The 19,007-nt window shown below is 39.1% G+C and overlaps 1 protein-coding gene across 4 annotated transcripts in view; it reads left to right on the top strand.

The window, feature by feature from the left end:
* Positions 1-17,242, top strand: part of TSHZ3 (teashirt zinc finger homeobox 3) — a 65,893-nt gene extending 48,651 nt beyond the window's left edge. For all 4 annotated transcript variants that reach the window (XM_038185502.2, XM_038185504.2, XM_038185503.2 and 1 more), the window contains one exon: positions 12,366-17,242. In XM_038185502.2, the coding sequence (XP_038041430.1) occupies positions 12,366-15,565 (3,200 nt within the window). In that variant the 3' untranslated portion in view covers positions 15,566-17,242. The remainder of the gene's footprint in view (positions 1-12,365) is intronic.
* Positions 17,243-19,007: the final 1,765 nt, after the last annotated feature.

The raw sequence follows: 19,007 nt of genomic DNA, 5'->3' as shown, positions 1-19,007 counted from the left end.
AAGAATATCATTACTAACATGTTTGAAAAAACGTTTTCCTGTTGAGGAACTACTATGAAAGTAAACTTAAAAAAAAATAAAAAGGCAAAAAAAATAAATGGAGTGGGTTGATGAGTGACTTTATGAAATAAATACTTGTCTATAAGCATGGGCATCTTGTTATCTTGCACATTTCAAGGATGATTTTGAAGTCACTTACTTATTGAATGTTCACAGATAAGTCATCAAATTCAGGTTCGTTGTTGGATTTTTTTTTTTTTTTAAATTATAATTTCACACTGTTGTTCAGTTTTGACCACTTACATCCAACTGACTAAAATTAAGCTCTTATAATCCATAAGCATTCATAATTACATACTGCATGCAATGTTTGTAGTTAGTATAATAAACCTTCATCTTTATTGAAGCATCTCTTGTTTCTACAGCAGTTCTTTAATCTATCTCAATAGATTTGTAGTGTACAGCTCATATAGATTTGGTCAGTGACAAGGGTTAGAGTAGTCTTGTAGAACATTTACTTGTAGCTGTGAAAAGCCCACATTCATCAGAGGATTAGGTCGATCAGATTGTACCAGAATCAATGGAAGGACTGTGTGATCCCTCTTAGGCTGTAACGTGTTCACCTTCTTGGAGAGAATTCACATACACACACATTTCTCTGTCTTAAAGCCATTTATCTCAGAATGTCAAATTGCAATAATTAACCATTATTGATCTTAAATTCAATTAACTTCATTAACACAGGTCATGATGAGGGTGCTTGTAAGGGAAAGGCTCTTGACAAGTGTCTTTTCTTATATGACATTGAATGTTCACAATTGTGGCTATAAACTATTCATATTGTGCCATAGGACCATCTTTTAAAAATGACAAGGGTTTGGTTGGTGGCTTTGAAGAAGCATTTTAATCCTCTCCCCCCTCATCTTCTAGTTCTCAGGGTTTTCCAGCAAATTTTCTATTCAGGAATCAGTGAACCATTTGTTTCCAGCACATTATCTTAGTGTGGCGTTATAGCAAAACCCACCTATTAAAATATCCTTCAGTTCAATAGCTAGTGCTAGATAGAGACTCATTTACAAAAGAGCATATTAGTATAGTTAGCAAATGAGTGAAATGAATATTCAGTGCTTTTTTTTTTTTTGCTTTCCATACAAAACAAGTTGGGGGCATCTTGTAGAGGTAAGCCTTGGGATCTTTGCTTTCTCTAAGTCTTAGGATTCATACAGCAGTCAATAGTTGTTTTTCTTAAACGAAGGCTGAATAAAAACTCTGAAAGGACACAAAGCTTTGTTGGCCCACAGTGAACTCCTTTTTTTCATGGAGAAACTTCATTATAAGTACAAGTTCACAATAGCTGAAATTGTGATTGAAATCATTTGGATTTCTCCTATACCATTCATACAGTTGTATGGAGTTTATTGTAAGCAGTCACTGCAACTAAAATAGCTATTGAAACTACTGTATAAAGGGCTTCAATAGGAATTTCAAGTTTGCAAGAAAAATGAAGGCTGCAGGTTGAGATGTGTGTTAATGTTAGTATGGTTAAACACATACAAAGCCAGTGTTCTGGTCACTGTAAAACTTGTAAGATGTGGCAGATTTGGAGCAACCAAGGATGTGGGAAGATTATAGAAAGTAAGGTGTAAGATTTTTTTAGTCCAAAAAATTCTAAACTGCAATCAGAAGGCTCAGAGAAATGTGGATAAAGAGAAATGACAACATCAGTTTTGTTCAGAAACAGATTTCTGTGACAATTAAATGGTCATTTTGTCACTAAATTTGCTATTTCCACTCCAGTATACAAAGCATTTACTGAAAAGAGGCAGGGCAGAAGCAGAATGGTTTGATTACTGCATTTGAAGAAAGTAAAGTTCCCTTACAACATCTGTTTGCTCAGTGAAGGATTATAATAATTAAGAGCTATTAGAGCCATATTGAGAACTTTTATGCTCATGCCTGCTTATCCTGCAGTTGGCTGTGAATCTTGTATTCGTTTGGTGAATGCCCTGTGTGCTTTTCAGTGATTAAAAGATGCCACCCAAATGCTGATATCAAGCAGAGGTTGTGTCACTGCATATTTTAGTACCAATTCACACAGATAATTTGGCTTGTTCTTATCAGTATGTTGATAGTGACTTTTATTAAAAATAATTTTTGAAAAATCCATTTATTTTTTATTCTTTGTGTATTCCAGTAAACATTTTTGTCTACTAGAGGAAATGGTAATTCTATGCCTAGAAAAATTCTGTGAAGAGTCCAAAACCCAGTGTCCCTCCTAAATCAAAATCAAGCATTTACTTCCTGCTGTAATATGTGCTTGCATGGAGTGGGAAATTCTAACACATGTGTAGTACTTCACACCTAGCAACTGTCTTAGAAACCAACACAAAACCAGTTTTGTCTCGGAGTGGATCACATTTACTTGTGATGAATAATTTATACAGAAAATGTAGATTTTTTTTCCTGTTACTAATGCACATTGTAATTGTATTTGTTAAGTTTATGTGAATGCTTTCAGACTGTGGGGCTGCTTGTGAGCTATTTACTTCAACAGTTTGTGTCTGGCTCTTGAATCCTTCGCCTGGTGTTGTCTCCCCTCCATGGCTTGTTAGGTGGCTCTCAACCCTCCAAGGGTTAGCGGGAAGCTGTGTGCCCCTGTGTGTGATGTGCGTTTGTAACTCTGGTGTTCTTGCAGGAAGGGTACCCCTTCCCCAGTAACCTGGAGATGGGGAGGGGAGGAAGAGGAAGGTACTCTTTGAATATTGATGACCATGAAACTACTCAAACCAAACAGCAATTGAGAATTCCCACCGGGTGTTCACAGTCCTTGTTTCTTACTTACCTACTTGATCTAGTCTCAACAGTGCTTGAGAAAGACTGTTTTTGCAGTGACAGAGAAGGCCAAGACCTTTTTTTCTCCTTTTTCTATTTCAGCAGGATCAGACAGAAATTTCAGGCTTATGCTCATAGGGGCTGTCAAAATGTCTACTCCCCCCAAATGCAAAATATGATAGCAAGTGAGGGCCTTTTGTCCATGCAGGAGCCCACTGTGTTTCTCAGCCTTTCCACTTGGATGCTGTGATCCTGCATTGCTGCTGGTTGTCAGCCGTGGGCACATAGAGTGGAACATAAACTGCCTCCCAGCTTCTGCGCAGCAGTATTTTTGGAAGTCAGCTCTATCATGTATGTGTGACTGCAAATTTAGGACAACCAAAAAAAAAGTTGGTTGTTCCTGACCAGCCATACCTTCTGAGCTATTCTCATAAGCATGGCGTTCTCTTCCAACTGTACAATATTGACATCCGATAGCAAATTTTACATGAGGAATTCTCTTTTAAAACCCATATGATTCAGTACATTATACATGGGAGTAATTTGGACCTTGAGTCTCTGAAAGATTTTGTCAATCTTCAGATCCCTTCATGTTAGAAACTTCCTGCAGATCTGCTCTCTAAGTGAGACAGATCTCAGACTGATCCTCACACAACCCTATGTGCACTGCAGCGTGATATGAGCTTGTACTGTTTTCCATGTTAGGAAGACATGGTGTTACGTTTCTTGGGTGGATAATTTGAGCAGATTTTAGAAAAACTCTGCTCAGCAGGTTGAATTCAGGGAGTTCAGGTCCCGGGCAGAAATTAAGGCAGAGCATGGCTTTCAAGGAGGGAGGCATGATCCATCGTGTTACATCTCCAACGCTGCCCTGGTAGAGCAGACATTCACGGCTTACCTGGAGTCTTGCTCTGTGCTGGGAGCAGAAAGCTTTTTGGATAAGAGTTGTGACAATTCCTTTCCTAATTTCAAAAACCTTTCCTATTTTCCCCATTGTGATAAGGAGTTTGCTGGCAGTATGCAGATTCAGCATTTACTGGATTCTAGCAGCTTGGTTCGGTGGAGATTTTTTAACCACAGGCTCTAGATTTTGCACAGTATGTGTACATGTGGGCATTTCACTGAGTATTTTATCCTTAGTAATTTTTTAAGCTGAAAACTAGCAATTATCTTCAGTTACACACATAAATTGCACTCACATAAACATACTGTGAAGAAACATAGGAACAAAAACACAGATTTAAGCTTTCTTCTCATACTTTGTGTAAATAACTGTGTTATATATATTAACCTACAGGAGTTGCAGGCTTCTTTACTTGTCTTCTTGTCTGGCACTGGGCAAGTTATTTTTAACTTTGGATTTCCAGGGCCATAGCTATAAACTGTGAGTAAGAATGCTTCTTCCACAGGGTTGCTGTGAAGAGTAAAACAGTCATTGGAGCTTTTGAACACCAAAGTGGAATGATGGCCAATGGTGCGAAGTCGTTCCTAAGACAGCATTTAATATAATGGCATTCTATTTTTTCAGGTGTGTATTTAATGAAGGAGATAGCATATGAATGTGTGCTTTTAACAGGAATAAAAACAAAAAAAAAAAGACTGAGCAGTATTATGTTCCAGAAAAAAAGAATGCCTGCTTTAGCAGAATTAGTAGAAATTTTTGAATTTTTGCTGTTTTTATTTGTAGGTTCCCTCGATGATACCTTTTGTATGTCAGCGTAAAGTCTGAATTGAACAGGAGACCTGAATTCTGTACACTCCTTTGAAGTACATGAAAGGCAAGGGACTATGGAATACAGTGACATGAGGAAGAGGTGCTTGCTTTACTGAGTCTAGGTGGTCCACACGTTAATGATGTATGAACTCAGTCCTGGTTATCATCTCTTCCCTGTGTATTCTTGTCCACGTAATTCTCAACTCTTAGCGCTTAACAGTTGATCTGAACTCTCAGAAGTTGCTCCAAATGTAGTACCAGGCCAGGATGCTGTATTAGAGCAGCTGGCCATCTTCTTTTGGCCTGTTTCTGAACTCTGTATCAGACAGCTGCAGTATTTTCACGAAGGAACAAACACAAGTACAGTTCAAAGTTTCTAGTGCCTAAATTGGCATACTGTGTTGCATCATCTGTGCCGATTCCCAGTAACTTCATACTACAATATTATTGTCATGCAAAGTCTGCAGATGTATCAACATACAAAAATCCAGCTAAACTAGCATGAACCATGCACACCACATCAAATTAACATGTTACAAATTAATATTCTTGACCTTGCCAGTGGGCAGAATAATCAGAATAATCTTGGAGTAGGATCGTGCTTTGGTGCAAGGTACCAGCTACTTCAGCCAACAGGTGAGAGCAGTGCTGACCTCTCCACTTGGAAATGACATTTATCTCCCATAATAGATAGTCCTGCCCCTATGAAACAGAACTTTTCACCTTTCTAACAAAAAAAAACGTCCCGCTCAAGGTGTTGGCTGATCAGCATTGCCATGCCTGTTCAGGGGCAGTGTAGTCATGTGCCACTCTTCTAAACCAGGAGCCACTATGGCCTCCTGTTTCTGTTGCCTCACTAGGAATGTACTGACATCTCTGCCACATGGTGAATTCTCAAACATAGTTTCAGCTACATGCAAATTATCAGTCAGACTCTGTATAGAAATAACTCGTGGGTGGGATGTTTGCCTTTCTTCCTGTAAGTGGAAGGCCTGAGGAGTGGGAGTTTTCTAACAGACTGATAGAACTATTTTGTATGCCTACAGTTGCATTAGGTCTTTGATTGATTCCATCCACTGGCTGTTTTTCTCTTGCCTCTGTTCATTAATTTTGTGTATAATGTCCATTGGCACAGTCAAAGTGTCTCAGGAAAGCTGTTGGCTTTCTCTTGACTTGTGTTCAGGCCATGCCCCATCTTGACTCTGAATGACCCCACAGAAACTGTAGACTCCTTGAGGTTTTTTTCATAGGTTACTCAAATTGTAAATAATAATAATAATAATAATCAAGTAATTTCTTAGGTGGCTGGAGCCTTCCAGCTCCCAGCATCTGTCTTCTGTTCTGTTCTTGAAGTGTGAGATGTAAATGGATTCCCTTTTTTTTAAGGGTTTAAAAGTTTCAATATGCAATCAAAAATTAGGTGGTTTGGGAAATGATCTTTAGCATTACACGATGACTTCAAACTATGCATAAATAAGTAATAAAGTTGGTTGCATTTTTTTAATAAAAGGCCATTTGGTTAAATCAAAATACTTCCAAGAAATTGAATGGTTTTGATGAACTTGTAGTCAAGCATTTTTTCATGTTGGAAGAATACTTGAATGTTTTGATACTTTTTCAAGCAAAGAGCTTATATTCTAGTTTAAATATATTCTGGTAAGCTAATTAAAATCAAAGTCTTAGCAAAAAAAAAAAAAATCATAATTAAGACATTGCAAAAGTATAGCAATGAAATATTTGGATAGATCCAAGCCAAAATATATGGTCTCAGATACATTTTTTTCAGGAAATATGAGAAGAATCCTGCAATTAATTGGCTTTGGGAGAAGAGTAAAGTATGTCTTTAATGCTAAGGTTTTGTTTTTCCAAAGAAACTTGAGGTGCATGTCTGACCACATTGTGGACATTGTGTGGATGCTGCCATGGAAGGGAGGAGAGCCAGGCCGCATTTTCATCTGAGTGCTACTGAGGAGCTCTCATAGACGAGGCTCGAGCCAGGGGCTGTGGTGCTGGTGGGCACCTCGGGAGGTGGCAAAGTTTGGCCCAGGAGGTCAGTGGAGCAGTGGCTGTTCCAGCTCTGCAGAAACATAATGGGCTGATGACGTTTCTCTGGCTTTGGATAGTGTCTGAGCTGTCTATAGTGCCTGTGGTGTCAGTGTAGAGAGAGGTACATGAGTGTATTAGTGTATAAACAATATGCACTAAATCATTTTGGGTAGTGATGTATCACCATTTATTTCCATTGGCAAAGAAATGATCCATAGCTTGGTTTTGAAGGTAATTCCCCCTTGTATGGAAATGAATTCCATTATACCACAGCTTACAGTTATGTATTTATATCAAATGTGTTAATTTCATTTTTACCTTGCAATTTAGTTAATAATTTTAATAAATATTAATGAGGGAACCATTCTCAACCTCTCAATAGCTGTACCTGCAATAGGTTCCATAATCCCTTGGATATCCTCATCTCTAGAAACTGAGGGCCTCCCCCCAGAACCACTGCCCATCTTTTGTCAGATATGTCACGGTGACAACATGGTCAAATTGCAGGCAGTTTATTGTGCGTTATGGTGTCCTGCAAGATGTAAACTACAAACTTTTTTTTGGGAATGGTGACTTTTTATTCTTCTTTTACACTTGAAAAAGAAAAACAAAAATACAGAAGCACATAATTTCTTTCATTTCCATTATTATTAACTTCTGCTGTTAGAGTTGCCTTTAAAGTCTTTTTTTTTTCCAACTCAGACTTTGCTGTCAAGATGTTGAAGAACAGTTGTACAGATGCCCTGCTGTTTCAAACATTTACTCTACACTTGAAACATATCAAACCAGGAGTCTCTCTTTTTTATTAATAAGAAGCAAACAGCTGAGTAAATATGGACTGAGATAGTGCTTCTTAAAGACAATCTCTCCGTCAGCAGTGAATCTCAATTAAGTTTTTTTATTTTGTTTTGTTATTTTTAACCATCTCCTCCTGATTTTATTTTCCATTTTCGTAGTCTCTTTGCTCTTCCTGTAGGTACTTAACCAAAGGAGAAGTTTCTCAGCACTGCCCTCCTCTTCCTTCTGTCTGTTGCACCCAGACAGAATGCCAGTCATCATCTCCCTCTGAGTAGGTTGTGGTGAGGCACAACCTCACACTGGATCAGAGGTTCCCTTAGCTGCAGTTGGGCTCCTTTCCTCCAGTGCTCTTAATCCCATACTCCCCTGTGGTGTGAGACTAAAATTTGGCCTTAATCCCCTTCTGTCCCACATGCTGATAACAATTCAGTTGGGTTTTCTGAGGAGGAAGTGCATCCATTACCTGCTGATGGATTCTCTGAGGACAAAGCCTTAGGGAGCTGTGAGCTCTTCAGCCACTGTAAACCTACCTGTAGTGGTGCAGAAACCTTTGAGAATGGCTGAGTCTGCCACTGCATGTTGGCCAAGATTTGATGGGTTGTCTTCTGATGCCATACTTCAGCCCTGAAGGCATGTGGTAGGTGACCAACCCTTGGAATAAGATGTTAGAAGCTACTGGCACAAACTGCTTAGGGCCGTGTCTTAACTCTTAGGCTGAGATGTTTCCCCAAACACAGTCATTGCTTGTATACACCTTTGGTTGAGTAAGTAGGGGGTAATGTTGTGTTTCATCCCTCCTCTCCCTTGTGCAGGGAGCAGAAGGAGTTGTTCAAACTGTCACTTGATTAAAGTTGCAGGTTGCTGGGTTAAATTCCACGCTGTTGTTTATTCCTCATTTCCCACATATCTGGATCAAAGACTGATGTCACAACTTGGCTTCACAACTTGAGTTTAGGAAGGAGAACAGCTATAGAAGAGGCAGCTCCTGGTTAACACGCAAATATGCTTGATAGTTGGTGAAAAGGGCAAAGAAAGCATGAAAGGTAAATAGATTTACATTTAAATGAGCCACATGCTGGAGGTTTTCCCTAATGTAAAAGTCACTCTTGAAAGAAATGGTGAATGTGACAATACAAGTGTTTCATCCAAACAAAATTCACAAGATTTCAGTGCTAAGAGAAATAAAAGTGTAAAGAAAACCACACTAATTAGGGACTTGGTTCTGTGCCCCCTGTCCATGTTGGTGAGCACTGGTCGGCGGGAACACTTCAGTTGCATGCAGGGACCCAGTCCAGGACTTTGGTACGTGGTGTGTGAGAGTGGGTGGCACACGCTCGTGCTAGTACCCAGTGGACAGAAAGAGTGAAGGACAGGTACATTTATAGGGTGCTTTGGTCTTTCATCTCAGACTGCAGGCGTGCACAAGATCATTCAAACGCAGGCAGGGTGACAATAACCTCAATAACCTTGGATTTTCTTTACCTCTTAAAAAGGGAGTCTTCAGTTTCACATGAGGCAAAGGAATGAGAGTAGCACGCTTCGTTGGGTTAGAAACTGGCTGGATAGCCGGGCCCAAAGAGTTGTGGTAAATGGAGCCAAGTCCAGTTGGAGGCCAGTCACTAGTGGCGTCCTCCAGGGCTCGGTGCTGGGGCCGGTCCTCTTTAACATCTTCATCAATGATCTGGATGACGGCACTGAGTGCACCCTCAGTAAGTTTGCAGATGACACCAAGCTAGGTGCGTGTGTCGATCTGCTCGAGGGTAGGAAGGCTCTGCAGGAGGATCTGGATAGGCTGCACCGATGGGCTGAGGTCAACTGTATGAAGTTCAACAAGGCCAAGTGCCGGGTCCTGCACCTGGGGCGCAATAACCCCAAGCAGAACTACAGGCTGGGAGAGGAATGGTTGGAGAGCTGCCAGGCAGAGAAGGACCTGGGAGTGATGGTGGACAGTCGTCTGAATATGAGCCAGCAGTGTGCTCAGGTGGCCAAGAAGGCCAACGGCATCCTGGCTTGTATCAGAAACACTGTGACCAGCAGGGCTAGGGAGGTGATCGTCCCCCTGTACTCGGCTCTGGTGAGGCCGCACCTCGAGTACTGTGTTCAGTTTTGGGCCCCTCGCTACAAGAAAGACATCGAGGTGCTTGAGCGGGTCCAAAGAAGGGCGACGAAGCTGGTGAGGGGCCTGGAGAGCAAGTCCTATGAGGAGCGGCTGAAGGAGCTGGGCTTGTTCAGCCTAGAGAAGAGGAGGCTCAGGGGTGACCTTATTGCTCTGTATAAGTACATTAAAGGAGGCTGTAGCAATGTGGGGGTTGGCCTGTTCTCCCATGTGCCTGGTGACAGGACGAGGGGGAATGGGCTAAAGTTACGCCAGGGGAGTTTTAGGTTAGATGTTAGGAAGAATTTCTTTACTGAAAGGGTTGTTAGGCACTGGAACGGGCTGCCCAGGGAGGTGGTTGAGTCACCATCCCTGGAAGTCTTCAAAAGACGTTTAGATGTAGAGCTTAGGGATATGGTTTAGTGGGGACTGTTAGTGTTAGGTTAGAGGTTGGACTCGATGATCTTGAGGTCTCTTCCAACCTAGAAATTCTGTGATTCTGTGATTCTGTGATTCTGTAAAAGAAAAATTGTTTCGACAAGGTGGAAGAGAAAAAGGGTACATTTGCTTCCAAATCATAGGTTCATGCTGTCATTTCTTCCCTCCATCCTTCCTCATTCTTATCACTAGGATCTTTGGCATAGTTCAGATGGAGGTAGTTGGTTGTCAATTGTTTACAAGTTACTAGTCATTATTTAATATTTTTATTTTTTTTTTTAGCTCTAGAGAGCTCTGGTCTGCTTTGCTGGAGATTTTGCTGAAGATTTTGGTAGAGTATAGAAACATGAATGCACAAATAAAATCAAAAGCAATCTGTACCATCTATCAGGGAATGAAAGTATTGTATGAAATCCATCTTGTTAGATGATAAATTCATTACTGTGGCTTCATTGCATGTATTTGCGTGGTAGGCACTGATCCTGACTACAGATTGCCAGCATGACTGTAGCACACGTAAAATAAGGATTGTTTAATTCTTTCAAAACATTCCGAAAAACCGTAAAATAGAGAAAAAGAGAGACGTTCTATTTCATGAGAGCACATATATATGTTTTTAAAGATGTTATCAGCATCTTCAAAACATCTTATAATAATTTAAAGTTTTTAACTTAATTCTTTCAAACTACATTCTTCCAAATGTTAAAAATAGGAGCCTTGCTGCATGAATTTTCTTGAAATGTGTTGAAATTACCTGAGCTTAAATCATCTAATTACAATTACCTGTTACTATTGTGTTATGTTTGTGCCTTCAAAGGTTTAGCTGCTATTCTGTAGATCAGATTATAATTTTCCATGCTTGGAGGAAGATTTGTTACCATTCATCCACGTGAGAAATAGTAGTGAATATTTTGTATTTCCTAACAGAATGAAGAAATATTCTTATGAAACTAAAAGCCTGATTACATTCGTGCTTTAACAATTGTTTATGTCTTTTTTGGCTTTCTGACACACGTAAACATATTTTCACTGAAATAAGTTTGCAAGGTTCAATACTGTATATATGATATCTACTATAGTATTCTCCTACATTTTTTCCTCTTCTTGGGATATTAATCATTATCTTCGTAGCACTATTGCCTGAAGAAACAAGCTGTAGATTGTTTAAGGTGTTTACAATACAGATACCCATACATTCCAGCTGTGTTGCAGAGAAGAAGGTCAAAAGTCAAGTGTCCTCAACCACAGAATCTACTGGACACATGTTTTTTTCAAGTTTATAATTAAATTTGTGATAGATTGCAAGCACATTTTAAATTCCACTTAATACAGAACAGTCATGATCTATTTTGCTTTTTTAGCTGTAAATTAATGCACTATATAGAAATAGATTATTTTGATCAATTATTGATCCCTCTCCTAATGTTACTGTAGTTTCCTTTCCTGAAGGAAAAATTTAGGTAGACTTAATATATGTAGAATACGTGCACAGAAGCTCTGTGGAAAAATAGAACATGTTTACTGTCAGTTCTCAACTATCCTATTTAGGAAGAGTATCTTAAATTTAAATCACCAGTTGCATTACTTGAGGAGGAAAAAAAGACAGGATCCCTGTTGGGTGTCTGTGTAGCTTATGCTGAGTAAATATTGACAAAGTAGTCTAAAGAGCAAACACTTTGACATTTGTAAGGTCCACTGGAAGGTCTCGTATATATTTATACAGCAAGAATGAGTACAGCATACCAATTTTCTTGAACTAGCTCCTGACATAATTCTGCATAGGCTTTCTTGTTGAGAAAGGTACACTTAAATGTGAATGGGTCATTTGTTACACCCATAATGAATATCTTCAAATTGCTGTTAGTGAGCTGTTTCAGAAGGCTGTGTCACCTGTTTTTACTGTCTCCTCTCAAAATATGATAACTACTAATAATGATAACTTCATGAAAATCTCATTTTTTTAATTATTGCAACTGGGGATTTATTTTTTTTTACTTTGTAGGAATTTTTGATGTTTCTTTTACTTTATATTTATTAAAGATTGAGTCTCAAAACTGTAATGAGCAAAAAATGCTTGCTTAATTTAAATTGTGAATCTGTCTGTTAAGAAATGCATTAGGGGTAGGAGAAGCATAAGACATATTAATTGACAGACAGGAACTGCTGTCTCTGAGGTTGATACAAGTAATTTATTACTTTAGAAATGAATGCCACCTCCAGAATGTGCTTCATTAATTTCAAATTTAGTTTTAATTTCAAGCTGTTGCCCCTTGAGAAGAATAAGGTGGCAAATTATGTTTGAAGAGCAGATTTTTTTCTTGCTCAGAAGAAACACTAAATTTTAACTGTTTAATTTTACAAATAAGTGCAGTTCTTTGGCTGAAACACTTGAGTGAAAGTACGATCGGTAGAAACTAACATATTTTCTTCTCTTCATAATAGCTTATGTTTCAGACGAACTAAAAGCAGCAGCATTGGTGGAAGAAGATGTGGAACCTGATGAAAACACAGTTGATGGTGAGCCTTCAGCAAAATATATATGTCCAGAGAAAGACTTCAGTAAGAACTGCCAAAGCTACCAAAATTCTCCAGCTGCTGAATTTTCTAGCCATGAAATGGACAGTGAGTCACACATCAGTGAGACAAGTGACCGCATGGCAGACTTTGAGAGCAGTTCTATTAAAAATGAAGAAGAGAACAAGGAGGTTTCGATACCACTCGAAGACTCTACTGTATCTGATAGTTTAGAACAAATGAAAGCTGTATATAATAACTTTCTCTCCAATTCCTACTGGTCCAATCTCAATTTGAATATTCACCAGCCAATTTCAGAAAAAAACAATGGTAGCAGCAGCAGTAGCAGCAGCAGCAGCAGCAGTTGTGGAAGTGGCAGCTTTGACTGGCACCAGACTGCTATGGCTAAAACACTGCAGCAAGTTTCTCAAAGCAGAATTCTTCCTGAACCGAGCCTTTTTAGTACAGTTCAATTGTACAGACAAAGCAGTAAGCTTTATGGCTCTATATTTACTGGAGCCAGTAAATTCCGCTGTAAAGACTGCAGTGCTGCCTATGATACTTTAGTAGAATTAACAGTGCACATGAATGAAACGGGACATTATCGAGATGACAACCATGAAACTGATAACAATAACCCTAAAAGATGGTCCAAACCTCGTAAACGCTCATTGCTTGAAATGGAAGGGAAAGAAGATGCCCAGAAAGTATTAAAGTGTATGTACTGTGGTCATTCATTTGAATCTCTTCAGGATTTGAGTGTTCATATGATCAAAACAAAACACTACCAAAAAGTGCCTCTGAAGGAACCTGTTACACCTGTAGCAGCAAAAATTATCCCAGCTCCTAGAAAGAAAGCATCACTAGAGCTTGAACTTCCAAGTTCTCCAGATTCCACAGGTGGGACACCAAAAACAACAATCTTGGATACCAATGATGCACTTCAAAAGAATTCCAATCCCTACATTACACCAAATAATCGCTATGGTCACCAGAATGGTGCGAGCTATGCCTGGCACTTTGAGGCAAGGAAATCTCAAATTCTGAAGTGCATGGAATGTGGAAGTTCACATGACACTCTGCAGGAACTCACTGCTCACATGATGGTGACGGGGCATTTTATTAAAGTCACTAACTCTGCCATGAAAAAAGGGAAGCCAATTATAGAAGCCCCAGCAACACCTACAATAACATCCTTAGTAGATGAGAAAGTCCAGTCTGTGCCACTAGCTGCCACCACTTTTACATCTCCTTCCAATACACCATCTAGTGTTTCCCCTAAATCAAATGTTGAAATAAAAAAAGAAGTAGATAAAGAAAGAAACATTGCTGATGACAAAATGAAGGACAAAGAAAAGTCAAGTGGAGATGAGGAGAAATATGATATTTCTTCAAAGTACCATTACTTGACTGAAAATGACCTAGAAGAAAGCCCTAAAGGGGGACTAGATATATTGAAATCTTTAGAAAACACAGTTACATCAGCTATAAATAAGGCCCAGAATGGCACACCAAGCTGGGGTGGCTACCCCAGCATTCATGCTGCCTATCAGCTGCCAAATATGATGAAGCTATCATTGGGTTCATCTGGCAAAAGTACACCATTAAAACCTATGTTTGGAAACAATGAACTAGTATCACCATCTAAAAACCAGCCTTTGGTGTCTCCGCCAAGCAGCCAGACCTCACCTGTGCCAAAAACAAACTTTCACGCTATGGAAGAATTGGTAAAGAAAGTCACTGAGAAGGTGGCTAAAGTGGAGGAGAAAATGAAAGAGCCTGAAGGAAAGCTTTCTCCAATGAAGCGTGCAACACCTTCACCATGCAGTAGTGAAGTCAGTGAACCCCTTAAAATGGATGCCTCCAATGATGGTGGCTTTAAAAACCAGCAGAACAGCCCAGTCCCTCAGAGAGATGGCTGCAAGGACAGTCCAACTGTAGAACCTGTGGAAAATGGGAAAGAACCCGTTAAATCAATTGTAAGTTCTTTAAGTAGCAGCACAGCTATCATTACTGATCACCCTCCTGAACAGCCATTTGTAAATCCATTAAGTGCACTGCAGTCTGTCATGAATATTCACCTTGGGAAGGCTGCAAAGCCATCTTTGCCCGCTTTGGACCCAATGAGCATGCTTTTTAAAATGAGCAATAGTTTGGCAGAAAAGGCTGCAGTAGCCACCCCACCTCTACAGTCCAAAAAAACGGACCACTTAGAACGTTATTTTTATCATGTCAACAATGACCAACCCATAGATTTGACGAAAGGCAAGAGTGACAAAAGCTGCTCTTTGGGTTCAGCGCTTTTGTCATCCACATCGACATCTTCTGCATCTTCTTCATCTACAGTGACAACAGCAAAGACATCTGCAGTCGTGTCATTCATGTCAAACTCGCCGCTACGCGAGAATGCCTTGTCAGATATATCTGATATGCTGAAGAACCTGACAGAAAGTCACACATCAAAATCTTCCACACCTTCCAGCATATCTGAGAAATCTGACATTGATGGTACCACAATAGAGGAACCAGAAGAGAGTACACCCGCTCAGAAAAGGAAGGGACGTCAGTCTAACTGGAACCCTCAGCATTTGCTCATCTTGCAGGCCCAGTTTGCAGCTAGTTTACGGCAGACTTCAGAGGGTAAATACATCATGTCAGACTTGAGCCCTCAAGAAAGAATGCACATTTCCAGGTTTACAGGACTTTCAATGACCACAATTAGCCACTGGCTAGCCAATGTGAAATACCAGCTCCGAAGGACAGGGGGAACTAAGTTCCTTAAAAATTTGGACACTGGGCATCCAGTGTTCTTTTGTAATGACTGTGCGTCACAGATCAGAACTCCTTCAACTTATATCAGTCATCTTGAATCGCATCTGGGTTTCAGGTTAAGAGACTTGTCAAAACTGTCCAGTGAACAGATTAACAATCAGATAGCACAAGCCAAGTCACCGTCTGAAAAGCTGGTGACATCCTCTCCAGAGGAAGATATCGGAACTTCTTACCAGTGCAAACTTTGTAACAGGACTTTTGCAAGCAAGCATGCTGTTAAACTTCATCTTAGTAAAACACATGGGAAGTCACCAGAGGATCATCTTCTGTATGTTTCAGAGTTAGAGAAGCAGTAGCATTTGGTTTTGATTAGAATAACTGTAATTTGCTTTGAGGAAAACTGTCAAAGACGCCTTAAAGCTACTGTTTAGTTCTTGGCACATGTTCTTATTTTAACTCCAGAGTCGCTCTGGGCTGAACTGTTTTGTATAACTGTACAGTGTTTAAATAGAGGTGCATAATCAGCTGTTGTTACTGGTAAAATATGAAGGTTAAAATGCAGTGGTAAGTGTTTGGAACTTTGTGTAAATTGGATTTAGTTGCTGTGCATCCCTCTGATGCATCAAGCTGCATGCATTAACAGACAGTTTAATTAAGCATTTATAACTAATTCTGGTGCACTTTTTTCATGTGACCTAAGTGTGCTGGTATTTCTCACCCTATAATCTTTAGCCCTCTGAGTACTTTGAAGCACTTTTGCATTAATTTGGTAAAAATGTATGGATATGTTTTTTGTTGTTGTTTTTTATTTTTATTTTTTTAATAAAAAAAACACTTTACCAGCTTAGTTTTGTTTAGTAATATGAACCTCCATTTATGCAGAGGTGTCTCACACCTTGAAATTTAAAAATATAATTTTCACATTGAAACATAGGTGTATATATTGTATAGATTTCAAAATCTTTTATGAAAAATGTGATTGTGGTTAATGCCATTTTTCTTTTTCTTCAGCATTTTTAGCAACAGTGTTTTTTGTACCTGATAAGCCCCAGGTATGAACTGTACTTATATATAGTGTATATTTCATTTTTTAGATCTGTTTTTCTTTTAACATCCAAACATTGTAAATTATACGATGAAAGATACCACAGATAGCATTTATAGAGTATTCAGAAACATTGTTCTTAAAGCAAAGTATGTTTTGTTTTGTTTCCCCGTACAGTACATTTATATTAATAGAGGTTCATGTTTAAATTATACATATTTATTAGTGTTGCTATCTTTTTTTTTCTTTTTTTTTTTAAAACTGTCTGAAGAAACAGAAGCCATGGACTGCATTCCTGGCATGCATTATAACTGTTTTGCACAACATGACTTTTAAAGGTATTTATTAGTAAAAAAGTAAAATTAAATAAAAAGAGAAAATTCAAAACAAACTCAGTGCTCAAAGGGTTAAATCTATTTGAAAACTTGTACTGTATTTCCTAAACATTGATAAAGCCTTTAAAATGTTTGTACTGTAGTACTTTGCTTAAAAGTTATGAGGCATTCTGTGATATAACCTCTTTTACTTATTTATAAGCGCTCTTGGTTGTTATTTCCTATTGTAGAATGCCTTTTTATTTCAACTGGTAACTTTCTGTTTTGTTCTGCCTAATTATTCTCCCAAGATTCCATACTGCAGCTTTATCTTTAGGCATATGAAAGGTAACCCGTGGTTACCAGCACACTAAGTGATTCTGTTCGTCTCCATTTTTGGCAGTTAATTTGCAGAAGTAACTGACAGCTGACACCATATGAGAATCTATGTATAAAATATTGGCATGTAAACAGCACAGACACTGTAATGCACTCTGTGCCCTGTTTTGTTGTTGACAATGAAGCACCATTATATGACTCTTCATATAACCTTTTTTTCTACAGCAGCATTAAAATTGTCTTTTTGCTATAATTTTGTGTTGCATTCACAATTATGTCTGAAATGTGCTACGACTAACGAGCACATTAAAATTAAATTGTATGCTATCTGTTTATGACTGAAGCTTGAGTAGGTTTCTTCATCTGCCAGGTGCTGGCAGTCAAAAGCTGCACATAAATCACTGGAGTTTTAGTGAACTTTAGCATTTAAAGAGCAGGGTAGCACTTATTCAAAGGCTGCATTAACCATTTCCCTCCTTCCCCTCCCCCCAACAAAAAAATGAGTTTTATAACTCCTTTTTATGCATCAGGTAAGGCTGGCTGTGAAGACAGGGTTTAGAAGCAACGTGTGGCAAAGCAAATAGGTGTTTTGCTGTGCTGCATATGCAGCACAAGTGGGATGCTGATACTCGCACACCTTCCCGAACCTATTGAACAGTCCACAAGTGGCACCGCTAGGCGTTGCATGGGTTAGAACAGCCCTTTCCGCCACTAAGCACTTCAGAATGACAGGAGTAGTCACCTGCAACTGACGACTTAAACTTTGTGATTGTGAAGTGAATCCTCTGATGGCCCTCTCCTGCTGTACAACATGCAGAGCAGATAGCAAGGGAGGGAAGGAAGGTGAATAAACACATGCCAAATAAACGCAAACAAGCAAGAGCATTTATATGATAATGACAGACTTCTGGTGTTGACAGGTCACCCCATCAAAACCACTGAAAACAATTTACATCTCCAAAGTACCTATATTACTATGCATGTAAATAATGTCTTTCGCCAGTCAGGTGAACTTGAAGTCTAGAAATGGTTACAGGGGAACCAAAATCACCATTACAGCACTTAAGAATCATGTTTCAAGTAATAACTACCATCCAAATGTCATTTGTACAGTATGTTTTCTTTTTTTAAAAAAAAATAATACTGTCTTCCAATAAGCGGCTAATTCAATCTGCTTTGTGCTTTTTCTTCCCTTCTTCCTCTCACTCTAATTGTGAAAGCCAGCGCCACGTCTTCACAAGTGTAACCGTGTTCTGTGCATTCTGCAGCAAATACTGCTAAAAAGACCGAATGAATGGGATTAATGGTTAGCTGTGTTTTCTTCCCATCTTTTTTGACTCACAGTTGTATCTGATGTTAAGGTCATTTGTGTGTCAATGTTTATGGCTTCAGCTCACATTCCAGCAATAAAATCATAGCATGCAGTTTTGCTGGTCGCCTACCTTGTCCCAGGAGTGCCCCTCAGGTACTGAGGAGAGGCAACATGGCCAGCCAAAGTCTTCTATGAAGCCTCCCTGGTGGCCCTCCTCATTTTTTGCAAATAGATGATCTAAATCTAAATATGGCCAGGCTTTTCATCTACAGCAGAGAATTCCTCCTCTGAAAATTAGAGCAGCTTAAATATAGTGTTTGGTTACAAAACAGAAATTCACGCATAAGGAAACTGACATATTATTGCATATATTGTCTATCAATTTATTTTTAAGATGCATCATTGACTTATAATAGTAATGCTAAAAGCTCCACATGCAATACTGTTATCTAGGACTTGGGAGGGAGTAAAAGCAGGAGACTACAGTCTTGGGTGGTGTTCCTTATTCTTAAAAAATAGACAAGGAATTGATGACTACAAACACCATGTAGCATCATCCAGTCTGATAAAAGTCACTTCCAGGGCCTGATTCTCTGGGTCAGAATGTGCATTGAGGAGATGCAGCAGGTGAAAATTCAGGGAGCAGCCATGTCCATTAACGTGCAGCAGAAATGACTTTTAAAATGTATTTTTAAAACATGCTTGGAACTTTGCAAATGAATGTCTAGTCAGGAGCTGCATATCCCAAATATATTAAAATAAAGTTCAGCTTGCATTTCCAAACCTCC

Source organism: Anas platyrhynchos, chromosome 12, assembly GCF_047663525.1.
Source record: "Anas platyrhynchos isolate ZD024472 breed Pekin duck chromosome 12, IASCAAS_PekinDuck_T2T, whole genome shotgun sequence".
NCBI lineage: Eukaryota > Metazoa > Chordata > Aves > Anseriformes > Anatidae > Anas > Anas platyrhynchos.
This window is presented reverse-complemented; position numbering and strand designations above follow the sequence as displayed.